This window comes from Myotis yumanensis, unplaced genomic scaffold (genome assembly GCF_028538775.1).
Source record: "Myotis yumanensis isolate MYYU_CA2020_CCGP unplaced genomic scaffold, mMyoYum1.0.hap1 SCAF_2, whole genome shotgun sequence".
NCBI classification, from domain to species: Eukaryota; Metazoa; Chordata; class Mammalia; order Chiroptera; family Vespertilionidae; genus Myotis; species Myotis yumanensis.
Genome location: NW_027223753.1, coordinates 4,526,778 through 4,545,946, shown reverse-complemented (window position 1 = coordinate 4,545,946; position 19,169 = coordinate 4,526,778). Strand labels below are relative to the sequence as shown.

General features: G+C 42.1%; 1 protein-coding gene across 7 annotated transcripts in view; it reads left to right on the top strand.

Annotated features, from left to right (window-relative positions):
* RERE (arginine-glutamic acid dipeptide repeats) overlaps nt 1-19,169 on the top strand; it is a 392,160-nt gene that overhangs the window by 257,901 nt on the left and 115,090 nt on the right. For all 7 annotated transcript variants that reach the window (XM_070404007.1, XM_070404013.1, XM_070404012.1 and 4 more), the window contains one exon: nt 12,242-12,290. In XM_070404007.1, coding sequence (XP_070260108.1) covers nt 12,242-12,290 — 49 coding nt within the window. The remainder of the gene's footprint in view (nt 1-12,241; nt 12,291-19,169) is intronic.

Below are 19,169 nucleotides of genomic sequence, written 5' to 3'. Positions count from 1 at the left end.
GAGGACTGGGTTAGATGGCCACCAAAGGACTTCCATCAGAGAATACTGTGATTCTAGTTTTTGGAGGAGTTCCTGTCTTGATCTTTGCATTTGTGTATGAATTTTGGAACATTAACTCTTTCAACTGGTGACTCTCTTTTTTCTTTTGATTTTTTTGAATGAATACTGAATTTTGTTTCTGCTGGGCACTTTATCAAACCTATTTCAGATTAATTTTGCTTGGAGGGCTAGCCTTCTGTTACAAGTGACTTGATTGGATTTTGTAACAAAATGTTTAGTTGCTATCAGTGGCTAAATAATAATTTAGTTAAAAATTTGGAGTCATTTATTCATTTAAAATATATTTAGTGGGTGCCAGTGGGCTCTGGGATATAATGGAGAGCTAAAAACAGACTTGGTTCCTATCCACATGGTGCTTTTCATCTAAAGAGCAAGGCATCCATTGAAAGAAATAATCACACAAAATAAATATAAAATTATGCCTGTGATAAGGGCTGAAGGATAGAGAGGTATTGCTTTGGGAACTCAGAAGAGAGGAATTAGCTTCTGTTCTCACTGCCGGCCCTGCAGCTAATAATAGTAATGACTACTGTGCAACAGGAGCTGCGCCTACTTCCTTCCATAGATCAGTTTTTATTTTTATAACAACCTTGCAAACTTCGTCGTTAAGAACTTTGTTTTGTAGTTGAGGAAGCTAAGGTTCAAAGAGATTGGATTAAGTCTTCACAGTCACGCTTAGAGCTAACAAAACCTTGGTACTAACATTTTAATCCAGGCTCATTTCACTCTGAAGTCTGTGTTCTTCCCCTGCACCTGAGCATCTAGACTCAGGCGTGTCTGCCAGCCCCTCCCTCCCAGTAGTGGGGTGCCAAAGGCATGGGGCATCCTGGTAGGATGTACAGAACATGGTGGTTTTATTCAGATTTAGGGAAAATATTTTCTATCTTAAAATGAATGAGAATATGTTCTGGAATAGAATATAAAATTTACATGATTTTTTAAGATACTATGTTAGACTTTAAAGAAATCACAGACTTGCTAAAGACTCCTTTAGAAATATGTGTTCATGTTGAACAGATCTGAGAAACTTTGTACACTATTCCAGTCTTCCACCTCATTAGCCTCATTTTTAAAAAATATCTTTTTATTGATTTCAGAGAGGAAGAGAGAGGGAGAGAGAGAGATAGAAACATCAATGAGGAGAGACAATCATTGATCAGCTGCCTCCTGCACACCCCACACTGGGGATCAAGCCTGCAACCCAGGCATGTGCCCTGACCAGGAATTGAACGTGACTTCCTGATTCATGGGTCGACACTCAGCCGCTGAGCCACTGTGGCCGGGCATTAGTGTTATTTTTACGCCTGCCCACAACCCTTCTAAAAAGAAGAAATTCTGCCTGGCTGGCATGGCTCAGAGGTTGAGCATAGACCTAATGAACCAGGAAGTTACTGGTTCTATTCCTGGTCAGGGCACATGCCCGGGTTGTGGGCTCCATCCCCAGTGTGGGGCGTGCAGGAGGCAACCGATCCATGATTCTCCCTCATCATTGTTGTTTCTATCTCTCTGTCCCTCTTCCTTCCTCTCTGAAATCAATTTTTAAAAAATACAATTAAAAATAAATAAAAAGAAATTCTGATAAATTGCCTTGCTGTTTTTCTAAAATTTGGTGTATTTATTTCTGACCCACAGTCCATTTCTGTTGTCACTTTCTGAATGAGGTAGTGGAATTTCTGGTATTTTTGTTGATTTCATGTCAGTCTTCCTGCTTAACTCAACACACTGTAGAAAAGGTAAGAATGACCTGCTCTCTGTGCCTTGCCATCTGAAGGACGGGTAAAGGAATATTGTACAGTGTTTCATTCTCACATGGCATCAGCCACAGGGCAGGGGTCTGACTGGAGAGTTACCAGGCCTTTGGGAAAGCGCCAAAGGCCACACTGCTGTTACGCTGTGTTTGGGGTGGGGTCCATGTCTGGGTTATGATGGGAAGTCATGCCAGCTCCTCCAGGGGCCTCTGTTCTGCTAGCTCGTGTCATTTCCCCTGAGCCCCATGTCCGTGTCCCTTCCCCCCCGCCCCCTCGTGGACTCAAGTCCTTGTCTCAGGCAGTTACCATGCTCATGTAGAGATATTGCAGTGCCACCCCCTCTCATTAGGATGAAGAAGTGATTCTGTCTGGGCAGGCTCCCCTCTCCAGCTAACCTCTCGGGTCTGCCAGCCAGCCTTCTCATCCCTTGGCATAGATGTGGCTCCCTTTTTGCTATTCAGTTGCGGGCTTCCTGCTCCTTTCTATCCATTCCCTGTTTACTTCTTAGACTAAAATGTTTCCATGGTAACAGGTTACTTTTCAAAGGGAACATCTTGTCATTTTATTTAATCCACTGCAGCTGAAGAGGCCTGAAATATTAAGTTGTAGTTGCCATGGATACTGCTTTGTTACATTGGTTTCTTTTGTATCCGATTTTATAAACAATGAATTTCTTTCCCTTTTTCCTTTTTAATACTCAAGGAGTAAACACAATGACTTACCATTATTCTTGTAATTTGGCGTCTGAGACTATTTTTTCATATTCCAAAGCAAAGATTTGTAGAATAATGAGGACTGAGTCTCAGTTGTTTTGAAAAACATATATTATTTACATTAGCCGCACAGAGAAATTTCTCCTTACTGGTGAGGATGGTGACAATTTTTTTTTTAAGTATGATTCACAGTTAAGGATTTCTCAAAAAGGATGATCCATACCAGAGATCTTGTTGTAAACACAGAGAACAAAGTAATATGTGACGAGTTAATTCCTGAATCATTAACTATGCTCATTAACTATGGCATTCTTTCTTTACTTACTGTCCAGCTGTCTATGGTATATTTTGGGGGTATTCTATTTGTCATTTAATCAGCTTTTCTCATGTCTGGCTTCTTTCTTATCCCTAGTTTGCCTGTAATGCTGTACTCAGCTAACCTCTTCTTTCGACTTTTTAATAACTTGGAATTTTTTAGGTGCACAGGCAGTTGCTCTGCTGCCCTGCACCCTTCTCTCACTCCCCCCAAAGGTACATTATATGATGTAGGGCAATAGCAATCCTTAGACATCGGCATCAGTACAATGTGTGTATGGTTCTGTGCCATTTCATCACAAGTGTAGCTTTGTGTAACCACCACCATAATGTCGATCTATCTGGTCCATCATCACAGAGATTTTCCTACCCTCTCCTTCACCATTCCTAACACCTTGCCACCACTAATCTGTTCTCCACTTCTGTAATTTTGCCATTATCATAATGGTACATAAATTGGCCTTTAACTTTGATAGGTTTTATTTTCTAACATGATTTTCAAACTTAAAAAGAAACCTATTTTTTATTATTTTGTCTTTAAATTAGAGAAAAGGACATGGCTTCTCATACTGGTTCTATTTGTTTGGAAGTAATTGTACAATTTTGGTTCAGTAACTTAACACTGCCAGATGGGACTGTGATTGGGAGTTCTGACTTTGGCATTAACTAAACTTGAGTTCGAATCCTGGTTTTTCCATATGTTATCTGTGTAATCTTTGTCAATTTCTTAACCTCTCTTAATAATAGACAAACATGGTAATTGACCATACCTTCGCTACGCCACCCATTGGCTAATCAGCACGATATGCAAATTAACCCCCAACAAAGATGGCGGTTAATTTTCATACTGCAGGCAGGGCGGGACAGTGCAGCTGCCAGCATGAGCTGCCATCCCGGGCCACAGGCTGGCCCCAGAAGCCGCCCAGAAACCAGTGATCGGGGGGAGATGGGGGTCCCCTGCTCAGGCCTGACGCCTCTGGCGATCAGAGGGTGATGGGGGTCGACGCCTCTGGCCGAGGCGTCAGACCTGGGTGAGGGCGGAGCCAGTGATGGGGGGAGATGGGGGTCCCCTGCCCAGGCCTGACGCCTCTGACAGAGGCATCAGGCTTGGGGCAGGGGAGGGGGGGGCCAAGCCGGCGATTGGTGTGAACTACAGAGGAAACACCTTTTCTGACTGCTCATTGGCTAAGCTCCCTGTATGCCACTGGTAATATTCTTAGTAACTTGGGTAATAAGAATCCAAAAAGGTGATCTAGGGTTTTTTACCACACTCCTGGCGAAAAAAAAAACGAAGGTCCGCTGCTGGAGGGCTAAGAAATGTCATATCCTGCCCTAGCCGGTTTGGCTCAGTGGATAATGCCTTGGCCTGCCGATGGCAGGGTCTGAGTTCAGTTCTGACCAAGGGCATGTACCTAGGTTGCAGGGTCCTCCTTGGCCGGGGCCCAGGTCAGGGCTCATGCAGGAGGCAACCAATCAAAGTGTTCCTCTCACTTTGATGTTTCTCTCTGTCTTTCCCTTTCTCTTCCACATTCTCTAAAAATCAATGGAAACATATCCTCAGGTGAGGCTAAAAAAAAAATAATAAAGAAATTATTATTATTATATGAAAGACACATCTTGAAAATGCCTAAAGAAAGTTGTCATTTTTTCATGGTGAAGGGATGGGAGTCGTGGTGATGAAAACACCTTGGTGGCTGCGGTGACTGGCAGTGGCTGCAGCAGCGGGGTGATGGGGCTGGTGCCTTCCCCTGATCAGCCCGATCACCTCCCACCAAGGGAGGCCAGACTGCGTGATTAATCACTATGCTTTAATTATGTTCAATTTGTAACAATGGAAATACATCCTGCATATCAGATATTTACATTACGATTCATAGCAATAGCAAAATTACAGTTCTGAAGTAGCAATGAAAATAATTTTATGGTTGGGGGTCACCACAACATGAGGAACTATATTAAAGGGTCACAGCATTAGGAAGGTATTGGCCCGCTCCCCCGGGGGAGCAGGGAGCAGGCCTAAGCTGTCACTAGGACATCCCCTGAGGGCTCCCAGTATGTGAGAGGGGGCAGGCTGGGCTGAGGGACATCCCCCGCCCCAGGGCACGAATTTCGTGCACCAGGCCCCTAGTATAATTATAAGATACCTGAATTTAAGATACTGTAAAAAAGCCCTACGGCAAGGATAAAGGTGTACATAGGTGTGGCCCACGCTATCCTGGGGTGTGACTTCCGTCTCTGTCTCTTTTTTCACGTGTGGTATCCCTTACCTGGCTTTCCTGGGATTTTCACTGTCCTTGGTCTGGATTTTCCTTTCTGAATTCACCTTGGCTTTGCAGGTACCCACTGTATTCATTAAGCAATGCTGTATATCAAGCAGAAACCTGTATGTAGCTCTTGTTTAAACACAAGATAGAATGAGATCTGAACCTCTGTAAATATCACTACTAATACTTCCGTTACTTTCAAGATATGAATTAAATGAATTAGTATATGAAAGTAGATGATACTGTAGAGCACTCAGTTGTTAGCTGTTGTGCTACTAATGGACAGAGAACCCTGGAATCTTCTGGATTAGGGGCCTTTTCCATTTCAGCCTTAACTATTTTCTAAAGTTCAGAATGTTTCATAAGCAGCACTTCGCAAAGTGTGGTTTGTGGACCCCATTATCGATTTTATCAAATCCCAACCTTGAAGTCTCTCTTTGGGAAGAAATGGGAAGTGACACAAAAGACTTCTGTTGCATACCAGAGGGCGTGGGTTGTTGTTTAGAAGTTTACAGAGCCATTATGTTCACTGCGCGCCATTTTCATTTGAAAGAATGGACACACACTGTAGGGTGGTGAAGGCCTGAGGTGGGGCAGGGTGGGAACTGGGTGGAGGGGGGCAATGTGGGGGGGTGTTCTGTAATACAGTGGGGCCTTGAGTTACGAGTGTCCCGACTAATGAGTTTTTCGAGATATGAGCCGTCTCTCGGCCGATTTTTTGCTTTGAGCTGCGAGCTAAAATTCGGGTTACGAGCCAGCTTCAGATACCCCACCGCTAGTTGGCGCAGCGAACGTCACAGTGAAAGCCACAACATCAGCCCAGCATCACGTGTCTCACTCGTTCACTTTTTGATTTGACATACGAGTAATTTGAGTTACGAGCTCCGTCATGGAACGAATTAAACTCGTAAGTCAAGGCCCCACTGTACTCTCAACAGTAAAGATTTAAAAAAAGAAAAGAAAAACGGACACACTGGTTGTTCAGACTTGGGTAACTGGCAGACACTTTATTGAAAGTGGAGGAAGTAGACCTGCCATTTCAAGGAAAACAGCTGATCGTATTTGCCAGTGCTAAGGTTTATGCTTCAGAGGAAGAATTAGGATTTTGAGAAACTGGACCCACCACTTTGAGCTTGATAGCTTCTGTGAACCCACAAGCTTGAAAATAAATAAATAAAATAGTCCAGAAGATCAGTAATGAGGTTTTAGATTCATATTGTGCAAAAACCTTTAAGAAACAATTACTTGTTGAATTTTGGTGTAGTATCAAAAAGAATATCCATAATTACCGAAAAATGTGTTAAAATATTCTTTGTTTTTCCAGTTATATATCTGTACGAGTCTAGGTTTTCCTCACATACTTTAACCAAAGCATGTTGCAGCAGATTGAATGTAGAAACAGATAGGAGAATGCAGCTGTCTTCCATTAAAGAGATTTGTAAAAATGTAAAAGAATGCCTTTATTTTCACTGTTTTTGTGTGTAAGTACAGTCCTGTTTCATAAAAAAAATGTTATGCATGTTAATATGTAATGAGCTCATTGCTTTAAATGAATCAATAAATATTTTGAAATTTCTCAAAAATACTACTGTTAACGTAAAAAAAAAAAAATTCAAACCTGTAAAGAATTTGGATTTTTGTGAGCCAAACTGTCGACAATTGCCAGGAAGTAGAATCTCAACATATTGAGATAGTGCTATGGAGAATGGCAGTTTTTCACCTTGTTTTATACATTACAATCTTAGGAGGAGATATAAGTAAATTACGTGAAGTCCACCGGTGATGGATTAGGGAGGTGGGAGAAAGCAAAGGGGGTGGGCTCTGGGATTGAATAAAAAGTAAAATGCTAGACACATTTTTTACATAGGTGGGGGGTACAGAATAGTTAACAGTCAACAATTAACAAGATAACTAAGCAGGGAAGTTGTGTTCTTCGGCCTGGTGCCATTTGTTGTGCCCTGAGGGGTCCGGAAAAAGGGAAGTTATAAGTTACCCTGACATTCCACAGGTATGTCATTTTAGATGCGAAGAGACAATAGGCCCAGTAAAGGTGGAAGCTGATCTTTGTCAGGGAAGATCCTGGCCTAGGTCATGACTACCCACTATAAACTGCTTTTTAATTAAAAGGTTTGAATTTCAGACCATCCTTTGTGGTGACTTTAGGTCTCTTGAGTTTGCAAGGCCGTCATGCAGGCCTCCCCTGAGTGAGTCAGGTTAGCATGTGGCCCTTTTTCGTCCACACTACTTACTTGAGATGCTCAGTAATTTGAAGAATGTAAAATTTATATATGTTTTTATTAATTTTAGAGAGAAAGGGAGAGAGAGAGAGAAACATGGATTGGCTGCCTCCTGCATGCTCCCTACTGGGGATTGGGCCCACAACCTGTCATGTGCTTACCTGACTGGGAATCGAACCCGTGACCTCTTGGTGCATGGAACAGTGCTCAACCAACTGAGCCACACTGGCTGGGCAACGTAAAGGGGCTTTTTATGAAGATGGCACTGAATCGAATAAGGAAGCTGCCCCTCCCAAAGTCAAACCCAAAGCAAAGGCTTTGAAGGCAAAGAAAGCAGTGCTGAAAGGCGTCCATAGCCACACAGAAGAAAGATCCGCAGGTCACCCACCGTCCTACGACCAAAGAGGCTCCGACGGCAGCGTAGATATCCTCGGAAGAGCACTCCCGGGAGAAACAAGCTTGACCGCTGCACCACCATCAGATCCCCCTCCCGAGTCAGCCATGACGAAGAGAGAAGACACAACAGTACACTTGTGTCCATTGTGATGTCAAGGCCAACAAGCACCAGATCAGACAGGCTGTGAAGAAGCTCTGTGGCATTGACATGGCCAAGGTCAACATCCTGATCAGGCCTGATGGAGAAAAGAAGGCGTAGGTTTGACTGATGCTTTGGATGTTGGCAACAAAATTGGGATGATCTAAACTGAGTCCAGCTGGCTAATTCTAAATATAAAAATTTTGTACTGTTAAAAAAAAAAAAAAGGAATGTAAAGGGTTCTGAGACCAAAAAGTCTGAGCATATGATTATTGAGTGTTTTCTGCAAGCTGTCAATATTACATTTAAATAATAATTCCTGGTGGTTTTTGTCAAGTTTTACATCTTAGTAGTCCAGAGATATTTATGCAGCCAAGGAACTTGTAATTTGTCCTGAATGCTTAATAATGCCAGGCAGGGACTGTGTTAGACTCGGGGGGCTGGAGGGAGAGATTTTAAAAAATGAATTAAAACTCAGTTCTTGTACTCTAGAAGCTGACAGTCCCAGCGTGGCTGGAGGTAGGAAATGTCCACATAGCGGACATCCTCTAACAGTGCGGCGTGAGCCACAAAAGGAACATTCGGGAAGAAGGGAGCAGTGAGGCAGCGGGGAGGAATGTGATGGAATGCAGAGCTGGATGCTGTCAGAGAAGGGAGGGTGGGGATGGTTCAGAGGAGCTGTGGGTTTCAGTGCAGCTGGATACTGACAGCTTCCCATGAAGCCTCCTTCTTGTCTTTCATCTTTAGTTCATATTCTGACAGTTTTTCTGTCGGATGCAGCCCGTTTTCTCTAATGGGTTGTGTTGCTATCTTTTTTATCTCGGACCTAAAAAATATTTCTGCCATTTATTCTATATTTGGGAGTTCCTGGATATGGTAGCTAATGTCAGTGTCTGCTTACCTAGGGTCCTAACCTGCTCAATAATAACTGTTGTGTCTCTTAATGTGAAATCCTAATATTTGAAAGTTGCATATGTTAAATGCTTTTGTTGCCCTGGCTGGTTTGGCTCAGTAGTTAGAGTGTTGACCTGCAGACTGAAGGATCTCAGGTTTGATTCCCATTCAAGGGCACATACCTTGGTTGCAGGTTCCCCAGCCCTGGAAGAGGTGCATACGGGAGGCAACCAATTGATGTGTCTCTCTCGTGTCAATGTTTTTTCTCTCCCCCAAACTCCCTCTCTCCCTTCTACTCTCTCTGGAAATCAGTGGGGGGAAAATATCCTCAGGTGAGGATTTAAAAAATGCTTTTGTTGTAAAAATTGATTTTTAAATGTTTTTTAAAAGATTCTCTTTTTTAGCTTTATTTTGTACTTTTTACCTACTCACCTTACAGTAACCTTCATGAAAAAACATTTTCAATTTAGACCCCTAAGATACCCCAACACACTTTTGCCTCACTTGTATCATTATTAACAGTATGAACAATGATTAACTTCCATTTTTACACCAATAAGCAAGATATGAGTTATTCTATTCAAGAAGGTATTTGGGGCTTGTTTTTTTTTATTGTACTTTTTTAAAGCTAAATATGATATTGGTTTATTAAAAGAAAATAAAAAGAGAAGAGGTGTTAAAATAAAATGACCCAGCAGTGTTTGTCTTAGAATTCTGAAGGCTTTAGCAGTGCATGTAGCAGTAATGGGGAAATGCTTTCGTAAGTGACCACTTGAGAAGCTTGGCATGACACAGACACTTTAGAACAACCTGAGAGTTGAGCTGTGGGTACAAATTGCTAGGTGGGCTATGGCTGAAGCTTTCTGAGATGATACATTTTGGCTGAACATACATGTAGGCAAGCAAGCATTTGCAAAGTATTTAGAAATAAAGGAGAGAGCTTTTGGCAGCTAGTTTTGCTAATAGCTAGTTACGATTATGAAATGAAGGGACAAGTCAGAAGGGAAATTGGTAACGCTGCTGCTTGTTTTTCTTAAAGCAGTATGGTGATTAAACTAGCCTTCTGGCCTCTTGGTTCTTCCACATACCTTCCTGAACAATCTATCTTCTAGCTTCTGTTTCCCAACATGTCATTTGCCTGCTGAAGACACTAAAATGTAAGATGGGGCTTACATTTTAAAGCCGGCACTTCATGCACGTTTTCTTCCCACCACGTCCCTCCCTCTCGCCTGTGGCCTCTGCAGGCCCCCCCCCCCCCCCCCCGCCCCCACTTGGGAATCAGTCCTGCTGTGCTTGTCCTCCTTCAGAGGTCTCTTTGGAACTTAACTGTTTCTTGGACTTTTCCTGAAGCCTGCCTAATTTTGGCCACTCCCCCTATCGGTTTTATACTTTGTTTCTTCTGACATGTTTTGTGCTCATGGATAAATGCTACCTCCCCCGGTAGGTGGGTTGTAAGCTCATGAGTACTGGGCCACACATCTTTTCTTTTTGTTACTTGTCTCTCCTTTGTCATATCTACTGGCGACCTTTGCCAAAATACGACTCTTCATGAGAAAAATTGTTGGACTAAAGAAGGGAGTGCTGGACCCAAGGCCTCTGAAGGAAATAAAAGTGTTTCCATTCACTGCAACAACTTCAGACATAACAGTGAACGTATCAGATCCACAGGGAAAAACGAGACTGTGCTTCCTCCCCGGGCCTTTGCTGCCTGGCCCGGCTCTTCGGCTCACGCAGGCAGCAAGTGCACGAGCAGCCCCGCTGTCCAGCGCCTTCCCCTGGCACTGGTGACCGTTCATGGTGACTGTAAACCACAGAGGCCGGTCACTGGGCACAGGAAGGGCTCCCTGGTGTCACACACAGGCGAGCTCCGGGAGGGCAGGGACTGTATTTCTTTTTCTCCACGGTGCACCCAGTAAGTGCCCTGTGCCAGGCCTGGGACAAGAGAAGATACTCAACGAATATTCCATAAAGGAGTGGAGAGGGGAAGGCTCCCTACACTTCTGTGGGAGTGTGAAGTGAAATGGGGAGGACAGTAAGAAAGGCTTATTGGGAACGGCTTTTAAAAGGAACTTGGATGGTTAGGTTTGGAGCAAGGGAGGGTGGGCCTTGCAAGTGCAGTAAGAATGGCATAGCCCTGGTTGTGGTGACATGGCTAACCACACCGAGAAGGTCCACATCGTCGGTAAATATGGGACCCATGTGGCGCCTCCCTCAGGAAAATGGTGGAGAGAATTGACATGAACCACAATGCCAAGAACACTTACTCCTGTGGCGAAACCAAGATGAAGAGAGGAGCTGGGGGACCTGGCACTGTGGCTCCTGCATGGAAACAGCAGCTGGTGGTGCCTGCACCACACCAGCCCGGCTGCCGTCCAGGGAAGTCTGCCTCCGGAGACAAGGAATGCAAAGACCAGTGGAAGCTCCACAATTTGAAACATTGCTGGCCTGTAACGAGTTAATTTATGTAACAACAGCAACAACAATGAAGAATGGCGTAATGAGGCAAGCCGTTCCACCTCAAAGACCTGCTGGGCTCATTCCATCCCATCTTTTTCATCTCTGCTCAAGTCTTACTTTATTTTGTGTTTGGCTTTTTAAAAATCCTCACCCAAGGATATTTTCCATTGATTTTTAGAGACAGTGGAAGAGAGGGAAAGACAGAGAGAAACATGGATGTGAGAGAAACACATTGATTGGTTGCCTCCTGCACAAGCCCCGAACCAGGGCCTGGGCTGGGGAGGAGCCTGCAACCGAGGTGTGTGCCCTTCACTGAAATCGAACCCGGGACCCTTTGGTACACAGGCCGACGCTCTATCCACTGAGCCAAACCGGTTAGGGCAAGTTTCACTTTATTAATAAGATCTTTTGTGACTGTCCTGTATAAATAACTGTAAAAATAGTTCATCATTTACCTTCTACTTCATTCCTTGGCCCTTATCATCATCTGACCTATTATTTATTTGTTTTTGTTTGTTTGCTTGTTTCTACCTGAATTAGAATGTAAGTTCCAAGAAGGCAAGGACATTGTTCTGTTCATTGCTTTATCCCCAACACCTAAGACAATTTCTGGCTTATGGTTGGTACTTAATAAATATTTGTCGAATATATGAATGAGTGAATGATCCAGTGTGTGTGTGTGTGAGGAACCATAAGTTATCTTATTTATATTTCAGTAAGGTTTACTGTAGGACATCCTGAAATGTTTTGAAAAGAGAAGCATCTATTGGGGTTATACAGCGCTTCCCTCTGAGGCATGGACGCGTGATGGTAAAGGAATGACAGGAGGCTGCAGTAATGGCTTTTAGGAGAAAAAGGTTTACAGATGTGTGCGGTGGGGGAGTTCAGGGCAGCATTAGAAGTAGTGGATTCTTCCTGAGCTATACTTCATTTATTTGAAGTATACTTTCCTTGAAAAATATGTGAACATTTATGTCAAAACTACATTTGTTAACCAAATCTACTCTTTTCCTGACAGGCGGCTGAACAGTACCCAGGGGGAAATTCGTGTGGGTCCTAGCCATCAGGTAAAGCGCATTTTAGTAGCTTCTTTAATAGGTTTTTTATTTCTTGTTATTCTGCTGGCCCTTTTATGCTGTTGAGCAGCAACTTGGAACTGTCGTTATCTCTACAGGAATTTTTATATAAATGCAGAGGTCCCCCCCCCCCATTACCTCATACTTTTATTTTTTAATTATGATAAAATATACATAATGTAAAATTTGCCATTCTAACCATTTTGTAAGTGTACAATTAAGTGGCATTAAGTACATTCATATTGTGCAATCATTACCACATTCGACTTCCAGAAAATTTTCATCTTCCCAAACTGAAACTGTCCCCACTAAACACTAACGCCCCGTTCTCCCGTCCCTCAGCCCCTGGAGTCCACAATTCTACTTTCTGTTCGTGTACATTTCCTGCTCTACCGACCTCGTCTCAGTGGAACCACACAGTGTTTGTCATTTGTGTCTGGCTCGTTTTACTGGGCACTATGTCTTCAGTATACAGCCATGTTGTAGCATGTGTCGGAATTCTTTCTAAGGCTGAATAGTCCATTGTATGTATAGATCATATTTTGTTATTCATTCACCCGTGTATAAACATTTAGTTAACAATACTTTGATTTTAACTTTTTAAAAGCTCTCTTTCCTTCAGAAGAGTCAAGATGGTTAGGATACTTGTCTTTAGAAGCTTGTCATGTTGTGACCTCTGCCCTCTCATGTTTCATTCCTTTTACTAGGACCCTGTGTCATGTTTGCCATCTCTTTCTTTGATCTATCAGTTAGGATGCTTTGATGGGCAGGAGCAGAAAACTCTGGCCGACCTTGGCTCTTAATGGTCCCACATATCATCACACCCTGGGCAGACAGGACCAGGCCCTGCTTCTCGGGGGCTGTGCTGGTGCGTGGCTGTCCCCTGCGGGCTGGGTTCCTCTGCAGGCTGGGAGCTGAATTTCACTGATCCTAAGATGCTCTTCTCTCCTTCACTTCTTACTGTCTCTGACGGACTTCATTGTACATGCTGTGGTAGAATTATAATTTAATGGGCAGCATGTCTCCTTTCTAAATGCACATAAAATAACAGTGGATCTCACAATGAGTGAAATACAGCAAATGTTGAGAGTAGGAAAGTGATCATCCTTCTCTTCCCCTTAGAGGCAAAGAAAATTCTCCCAGGTCTCACTCAGTCCTCACATCTCATTGGCATGGATTGGGTCATGTGTCCATTTCTAAACCATGAGGGAAATAGGTCTAGCATGATTGTCATTTCAGTTGGAATAGATGTTGGGGAGTTAGTCACTATGGCCCACACATACTAGAGACATGACATACAGGAAACTCCTTATAAGGATATAGAGGTTTTAGTAATCTGTCTAGTTAGTCATTTTTCTGTCTGGTTTTGAGTATTTCTTGTATGTCATGCATATTTTTTAACAACCTATTTTAACTCTATAGTGAGAAAGAAATTAATAAGTAAAGAAATATTAAAACCAAAACACAGAAATGATAAGGGGCATCTAATTACTAGAAGAAACTTCTCATCCCAGAGCTAGGGTTATAACTGAGACAGGTAGGAAGAAGCTGCCAGAGGCCACTCCCCTAACGACTGCCTTGTTCAGGCACAGTAAGTCCTCACCTAACATTGTTGATAGGTTCTGCGACTACGGAAAAGACATACAATGAAATCGAGTTTACCATAGGCTGACTGATCCACACGAGAGTTAAGTTCCTATGACATCTCATGGATGTTATAATGAAATGACATTGACAAAAGGACCTGCTGTGTACCCTGTTCTGGGTGTGGTCTCTTAGTAGGGCTGACTACCATTTCCACCGGATGTCCTGTGCCTTCAGGCCTGGGACTTCATTTTAACCCAGAGATCCAGGCCTAGCCTGGACCACTCGATTACATCTCCCTCTCTCAGCTCTCTCTTCCCACTGTATTTCACACCTGTTTTTTTCTTCCTCCATGTGTTTCCAGTGTCTTGAGATCATTGTACTAACTTTTTATTTTACAGATTTTTCCCCCCTACCATAACAGAAAAAGTGGTTTTTAAGTAAAGATGCTTAAATCCTTGGAAATGAACAGATTTACTATGCTTGGATTTTTGTATACTTTCATTTAAAATCAGATGTTAGATTTTAAATATATTCTGTATGGTTTATTTTCAAAAGAAATGTTTCAAAGCATCAAATATTAGAGGACCTTTTTATGAATTGGCAACATTTGCCTTCTTAAAATTTTTAACTTTTTTATTAGATAAAATATTAACATATGCAAAAATAGGGAACGATTAGTACAGTAAACCTCCTTAATCCATATTACTGAGCTTTCACACATAGTATAGTAAAACTTAATTTATGCTTTCTCACCTCTCCCACCATTATTTTGAAATGAACCAGAACTGTATCCCTCACTTGTAAATATCCTTCACTTGTAAATATCTCTTTCAAAAAAAACCCCAAAACAATCAAAATATGTCACACCTAATAAAAATGAGCAATTTCTTTCTTTAAAAATATATTTTTTATTTCAGAGAGGAAGGGAGAGGGAGAGATAGATAGAAACATCAGTGATGAGAGAAAATCATTGATTGGCTGTCTCCTGCACACCCCACACTGGGGATTGAGCCCGCAACCCAGGCATGTGCCCTGAATGGGATTCGAACCATGACCTTCTGGTTCATAGGTTGACACTCAACCACTGAGCCATGCTGGCTGGGCAAAAATAATGAGCAATTTCTTAATGTTCAAGTGTCCACTATGTCCAGATTTCCGTAATTGCCTCTTTCTCTCTTCCTCTCGGATTACAGTTCAAATTGGAATCTAAATAAGGGTTGTGCATTGCAACTGGTTGATATGCCTCATAAATCTCTTTTAATTGGTGTTTCTCATATTCTTCTCTCCCCTCTCAATGTATGTGTTGAAGAAGTGGAGAGTTTTACTCTGTAGGGTGTCCCATGGTCTGGATTTAGCTGATTGAATCTTTGGGTGTCATTAAACTTGTTCCCTTCTCCTTGGCGTACCTTGAAAATTAGTAGTTAAGTCTAGAGCAGTGGTTCTCAACCTTCCTAATGCCGAGATCCTTGTGGTGACCCCCAATTTCATTGTTACAAATTGAACATAATTAAAGCATAGTGATTAATCACAAAAACAATATGTAATTATATATGTGTTTTCCGATGGTCTTAGGCGACCCCTGTGAAAGGGTTGTTTGACCCCCAAAGGGGTCGCGACCCACAGGTTGAGAACCACTAGTCTAGAGGTTTAATCACATTCCAGTCTGGTATCCTCGCCAGGCAGGAATAGTTCAGGGTGGTGCTCTGTGCATCTACCAGGAGGCACTTGTGTCTTTTAATGATGATTTGCAGCCTTTGCTTGTTACTTCGATCCACTGTTTACTTAGGGATCTCAAAACTTTTTTGATTTATTAGCTGACTACATGAAACTTCCCCCCTAACCATTTATTTTTATTTTTTATTGATTTCAGAGAGGAAAGCAGAGGGAGAGAGAGATAGAAACATCAATGATGAGAGAGAATCATTGATCGGCTGCCTCCTGCACGCCTGCACCCCCCCTACTGGGGATCAAGCTCGCAACCCAGGCATGTGCCCTTGACCAAAATCGAACCTGGGACGCTTCAGTCCTTAGGCCAACGCTCTATCCACTGAGCCAAACCAGCTAGAGTTTCCCCTTTAACTATTGATTGCCTGGTTCACATAGGAAAGGCACGGTTAATGCTTGACTCTCCTTTCTGTTTATGTTTCAAAATATGGAGTTGGTTCCCTAACATCTTCCAGCAGTGACCAGTAGATTTAAGATGGTTTATTATCTGCTAACCAGATGTAGTTATTCTTATTGATGATCAAATTATTTATTTGGGGGATAGATAGGAGCCTCTTCATGTTGTCTTTTGTGTCTCTTTGACTCGGCCCCAGTGGACTTTGGTAGGTTCCTTTTATCTGGTATGACATGATTGTGATGTCTCATCTTGTACATTCTCTACCCTAGATCTGGAATTAAACCTTTCTCATGGGAGCCCTCATTATTTCAGTGGGAAGTGACTTTTTTCTACTGGCTACGAGGGTGTTCATTGTTATTGGGTTGGCTACTGTTTCCAGGCCTTTTAGGGAACAGATTAGGAAATATGCTTTAGCTTTCATTTTCTTCTATATATATATATATATAGAAGATTTCAGAGAGGAAGGGAGAGGGAGAGAGAAATAGAAACATCAATGATGAGAGAGAATCATTGATTGGCTGCCTCCTTGCACGCTCCCTACTGGGGATCGAGCCCACAACCCAGGCATGTGCCCTTGACCAGAATCAAACCCGGGACCTTTCAGTCCACAGGCCGACACATTATCCATTGAGCCACACCAGCTAGAGCCATTTTCTTCTTTTTTAATATATTTTTCTTTATTGCTGTCAGAGAGGGAGGGAGAGGGAGGGAGAGATAGAAACATCAATGATGAGAGAGAATCATTGATTAGCTGCCTTCTGCACGTCCCATACTGGAAATTGAGCCAGCAACCTGGGCATAGGTCCTGACTGGGAATTGTGACCTCCTGGTTCATAGGTTGATGCTCAACCACTGAGCCACACTGGCCAGCCATTTTCTTCTTTTTTAAAGATAAAATATACCTTGGCTTCTCCCTGATACTTCTAATTCAAATTCAAATTTTTATATAGACCTTTTATTAATTTTATTTTTCTTTCATCCAAATCTGTATCTTTTTCTCATGTCTCAAATCTTATTTTTAAATGACATCAACAAAAGTATTTGCTTTAATCCCATAATACATATATAACAGCTCAGAACAATAGTAGTCACACTGACAAAAATAATATGATTGACCTTACTGTTAATTTTTTTGGCCTTAGAATATGTCCCACTAGGGCTATATAGGCAAAATAATACGTTTTTTAAAATTACTTAAAATAGTTCCTGAAGAGGAACCAACTCAATGCATAGTTAGGTGCATTTGTTTCACTTTGCTTTAGAGTTTTTAAGGGATTATTGTTTTTTAAACTTAATTTTGTTTTTACAATTAGTAAAGTATTTACATGGCTCCAAACTCAAATATATAAACAAAGTATGTTCAAAAGTCTACCTTCTATCCCTGTCTCCTCCCCATGTTCCCTCCCTTCCTGATGGATAATTGTTTTTTAATTTAAGGTTATGATTTCTTCTTATTTATATTCCTCCACCTTCTGTTCTTAGAAAAATGGTAGCATAGTGTACACATCTGTGCCCTCTTCTTTACCTTCTACCAGAGCAGCAGAGTCCCCCTCGTGTCCTTTTCCACTTCATGGAACCCCACTGAGTGGGCAAAACAGTTCCTCCTGCAGTCCCTGTTGATGGGTACTTGGGCTGCTTCCAGTCATTTGCTGTTACAAGTAATGCTGCAATAAATAGCCTGTACATATAAATTTTTATATTTTTTGCCAGCATATCTTTGGTTTATATCCCTAGAAGGTGGCTGTCTGGCTTAGAGGGCAAGTGCATATGTAATTCTTAGAATGTTACAAAATTTCCCTCCATAGAGATTGTACCATTTTGCATTCATATTAGCATAGCCTCGCATATTGTCACACTTTGAGATTTATGTTAACGTGATAGATGAGAAATGGTATCTCACTGTCATTAACTTATATTTCGCTTCGCAGCGAGGTAGACCATCTTTTCCTACCATTAAGGGCCACGTGCATTTCCTTTTCTGTAAACTAATTATATTTTCTAGCCCATTTTTCTCTAGAGGGGTTGGTCCTCCCCCACAGAGGTAGTACTTTTTAATTAATTTAACAAATAATCATTGGAGAGCTCCTCCACTAGAGACTGTACCTGGTCCTGGGGAAGCAGAGCTCAGTACAAATGTGAAAGATCTTTTGATAGGAATTTCTATTGTGTTTTAATTTTATTTCAATACACTCACTGTATATTAAGCAGTGCTAATTATGGTACCCAGTTAAGTGTCATGAAAGTTGCCACTAAATCAAAGAAGCGCACCCTTGTCTGGAGAAAGCCGTGCTCGGTGCACATGGAGAGCTGTCAGAGCCCATGAAGCAGAGGCTGCGGACTGGGGGCCCGAGAGCTGCATGGCCTGCCGATGTGTTTTCGCAAACAGTTGTTTTAAAAACTTGAATCACCAGCATTTCACATAATAGTCAGGATTTTTGACTTTGGGAAAAAACAGACAATGCGCAAATGCTGATTCTTGTTCCTGAATGGCAGCATTCCCAGGATGGGGCAGCTCTCTCCATTTCACCCTGGTTCCCCACTCATACTGGCACGCCCAACCCAGAGCCACTGCCACTGCCACAGGTGGCTTTGAGCAGTTGGAATGTGCTGGTCCAGATTGGGATGTGGTTTATTTAATGTGGATGCTAGAATATTTGAACCCAATTATGAGGCTCTCATTTTATTTCTATTGGACAGTGTTGCCTTATTCTAAGCCTGCTTAATTCATTTAAATTTTTTGCCTAGATTTTGTGGAACTGGAGCTTTAAAACTGCAGGTAGTTAAAAATATTAGACTAATGTGTCCATGTTCAAATTTTAAGAAAATAAGAGCCTGTGTGTCTTCCATATGGTTGACTTTTCATAGATCTTTGATGGGTGCAGTAGGACCTGTTTATTTTGCCCCAGCAGAGTACGGATGAGAAAATGCTCGAAGTGTTCGAGTCTCTACATTAGAGCTGACTTAGGATCTTGGTTGTTGAGCACTGATGTTCAAATGTTTAAAAAAATTTTATTGTGCTTACGTACAATGAACTGTTTGTATATTAATGTACTCTGTTCAGTCTGCTGTGATAGTTCCTATCCAGACAGATATTTCTGTCATCTCAGAAAGTTCGTTCCTGCCCCTTCCCACGCAATCCTGTCCTGAAGCCACTGCTCATC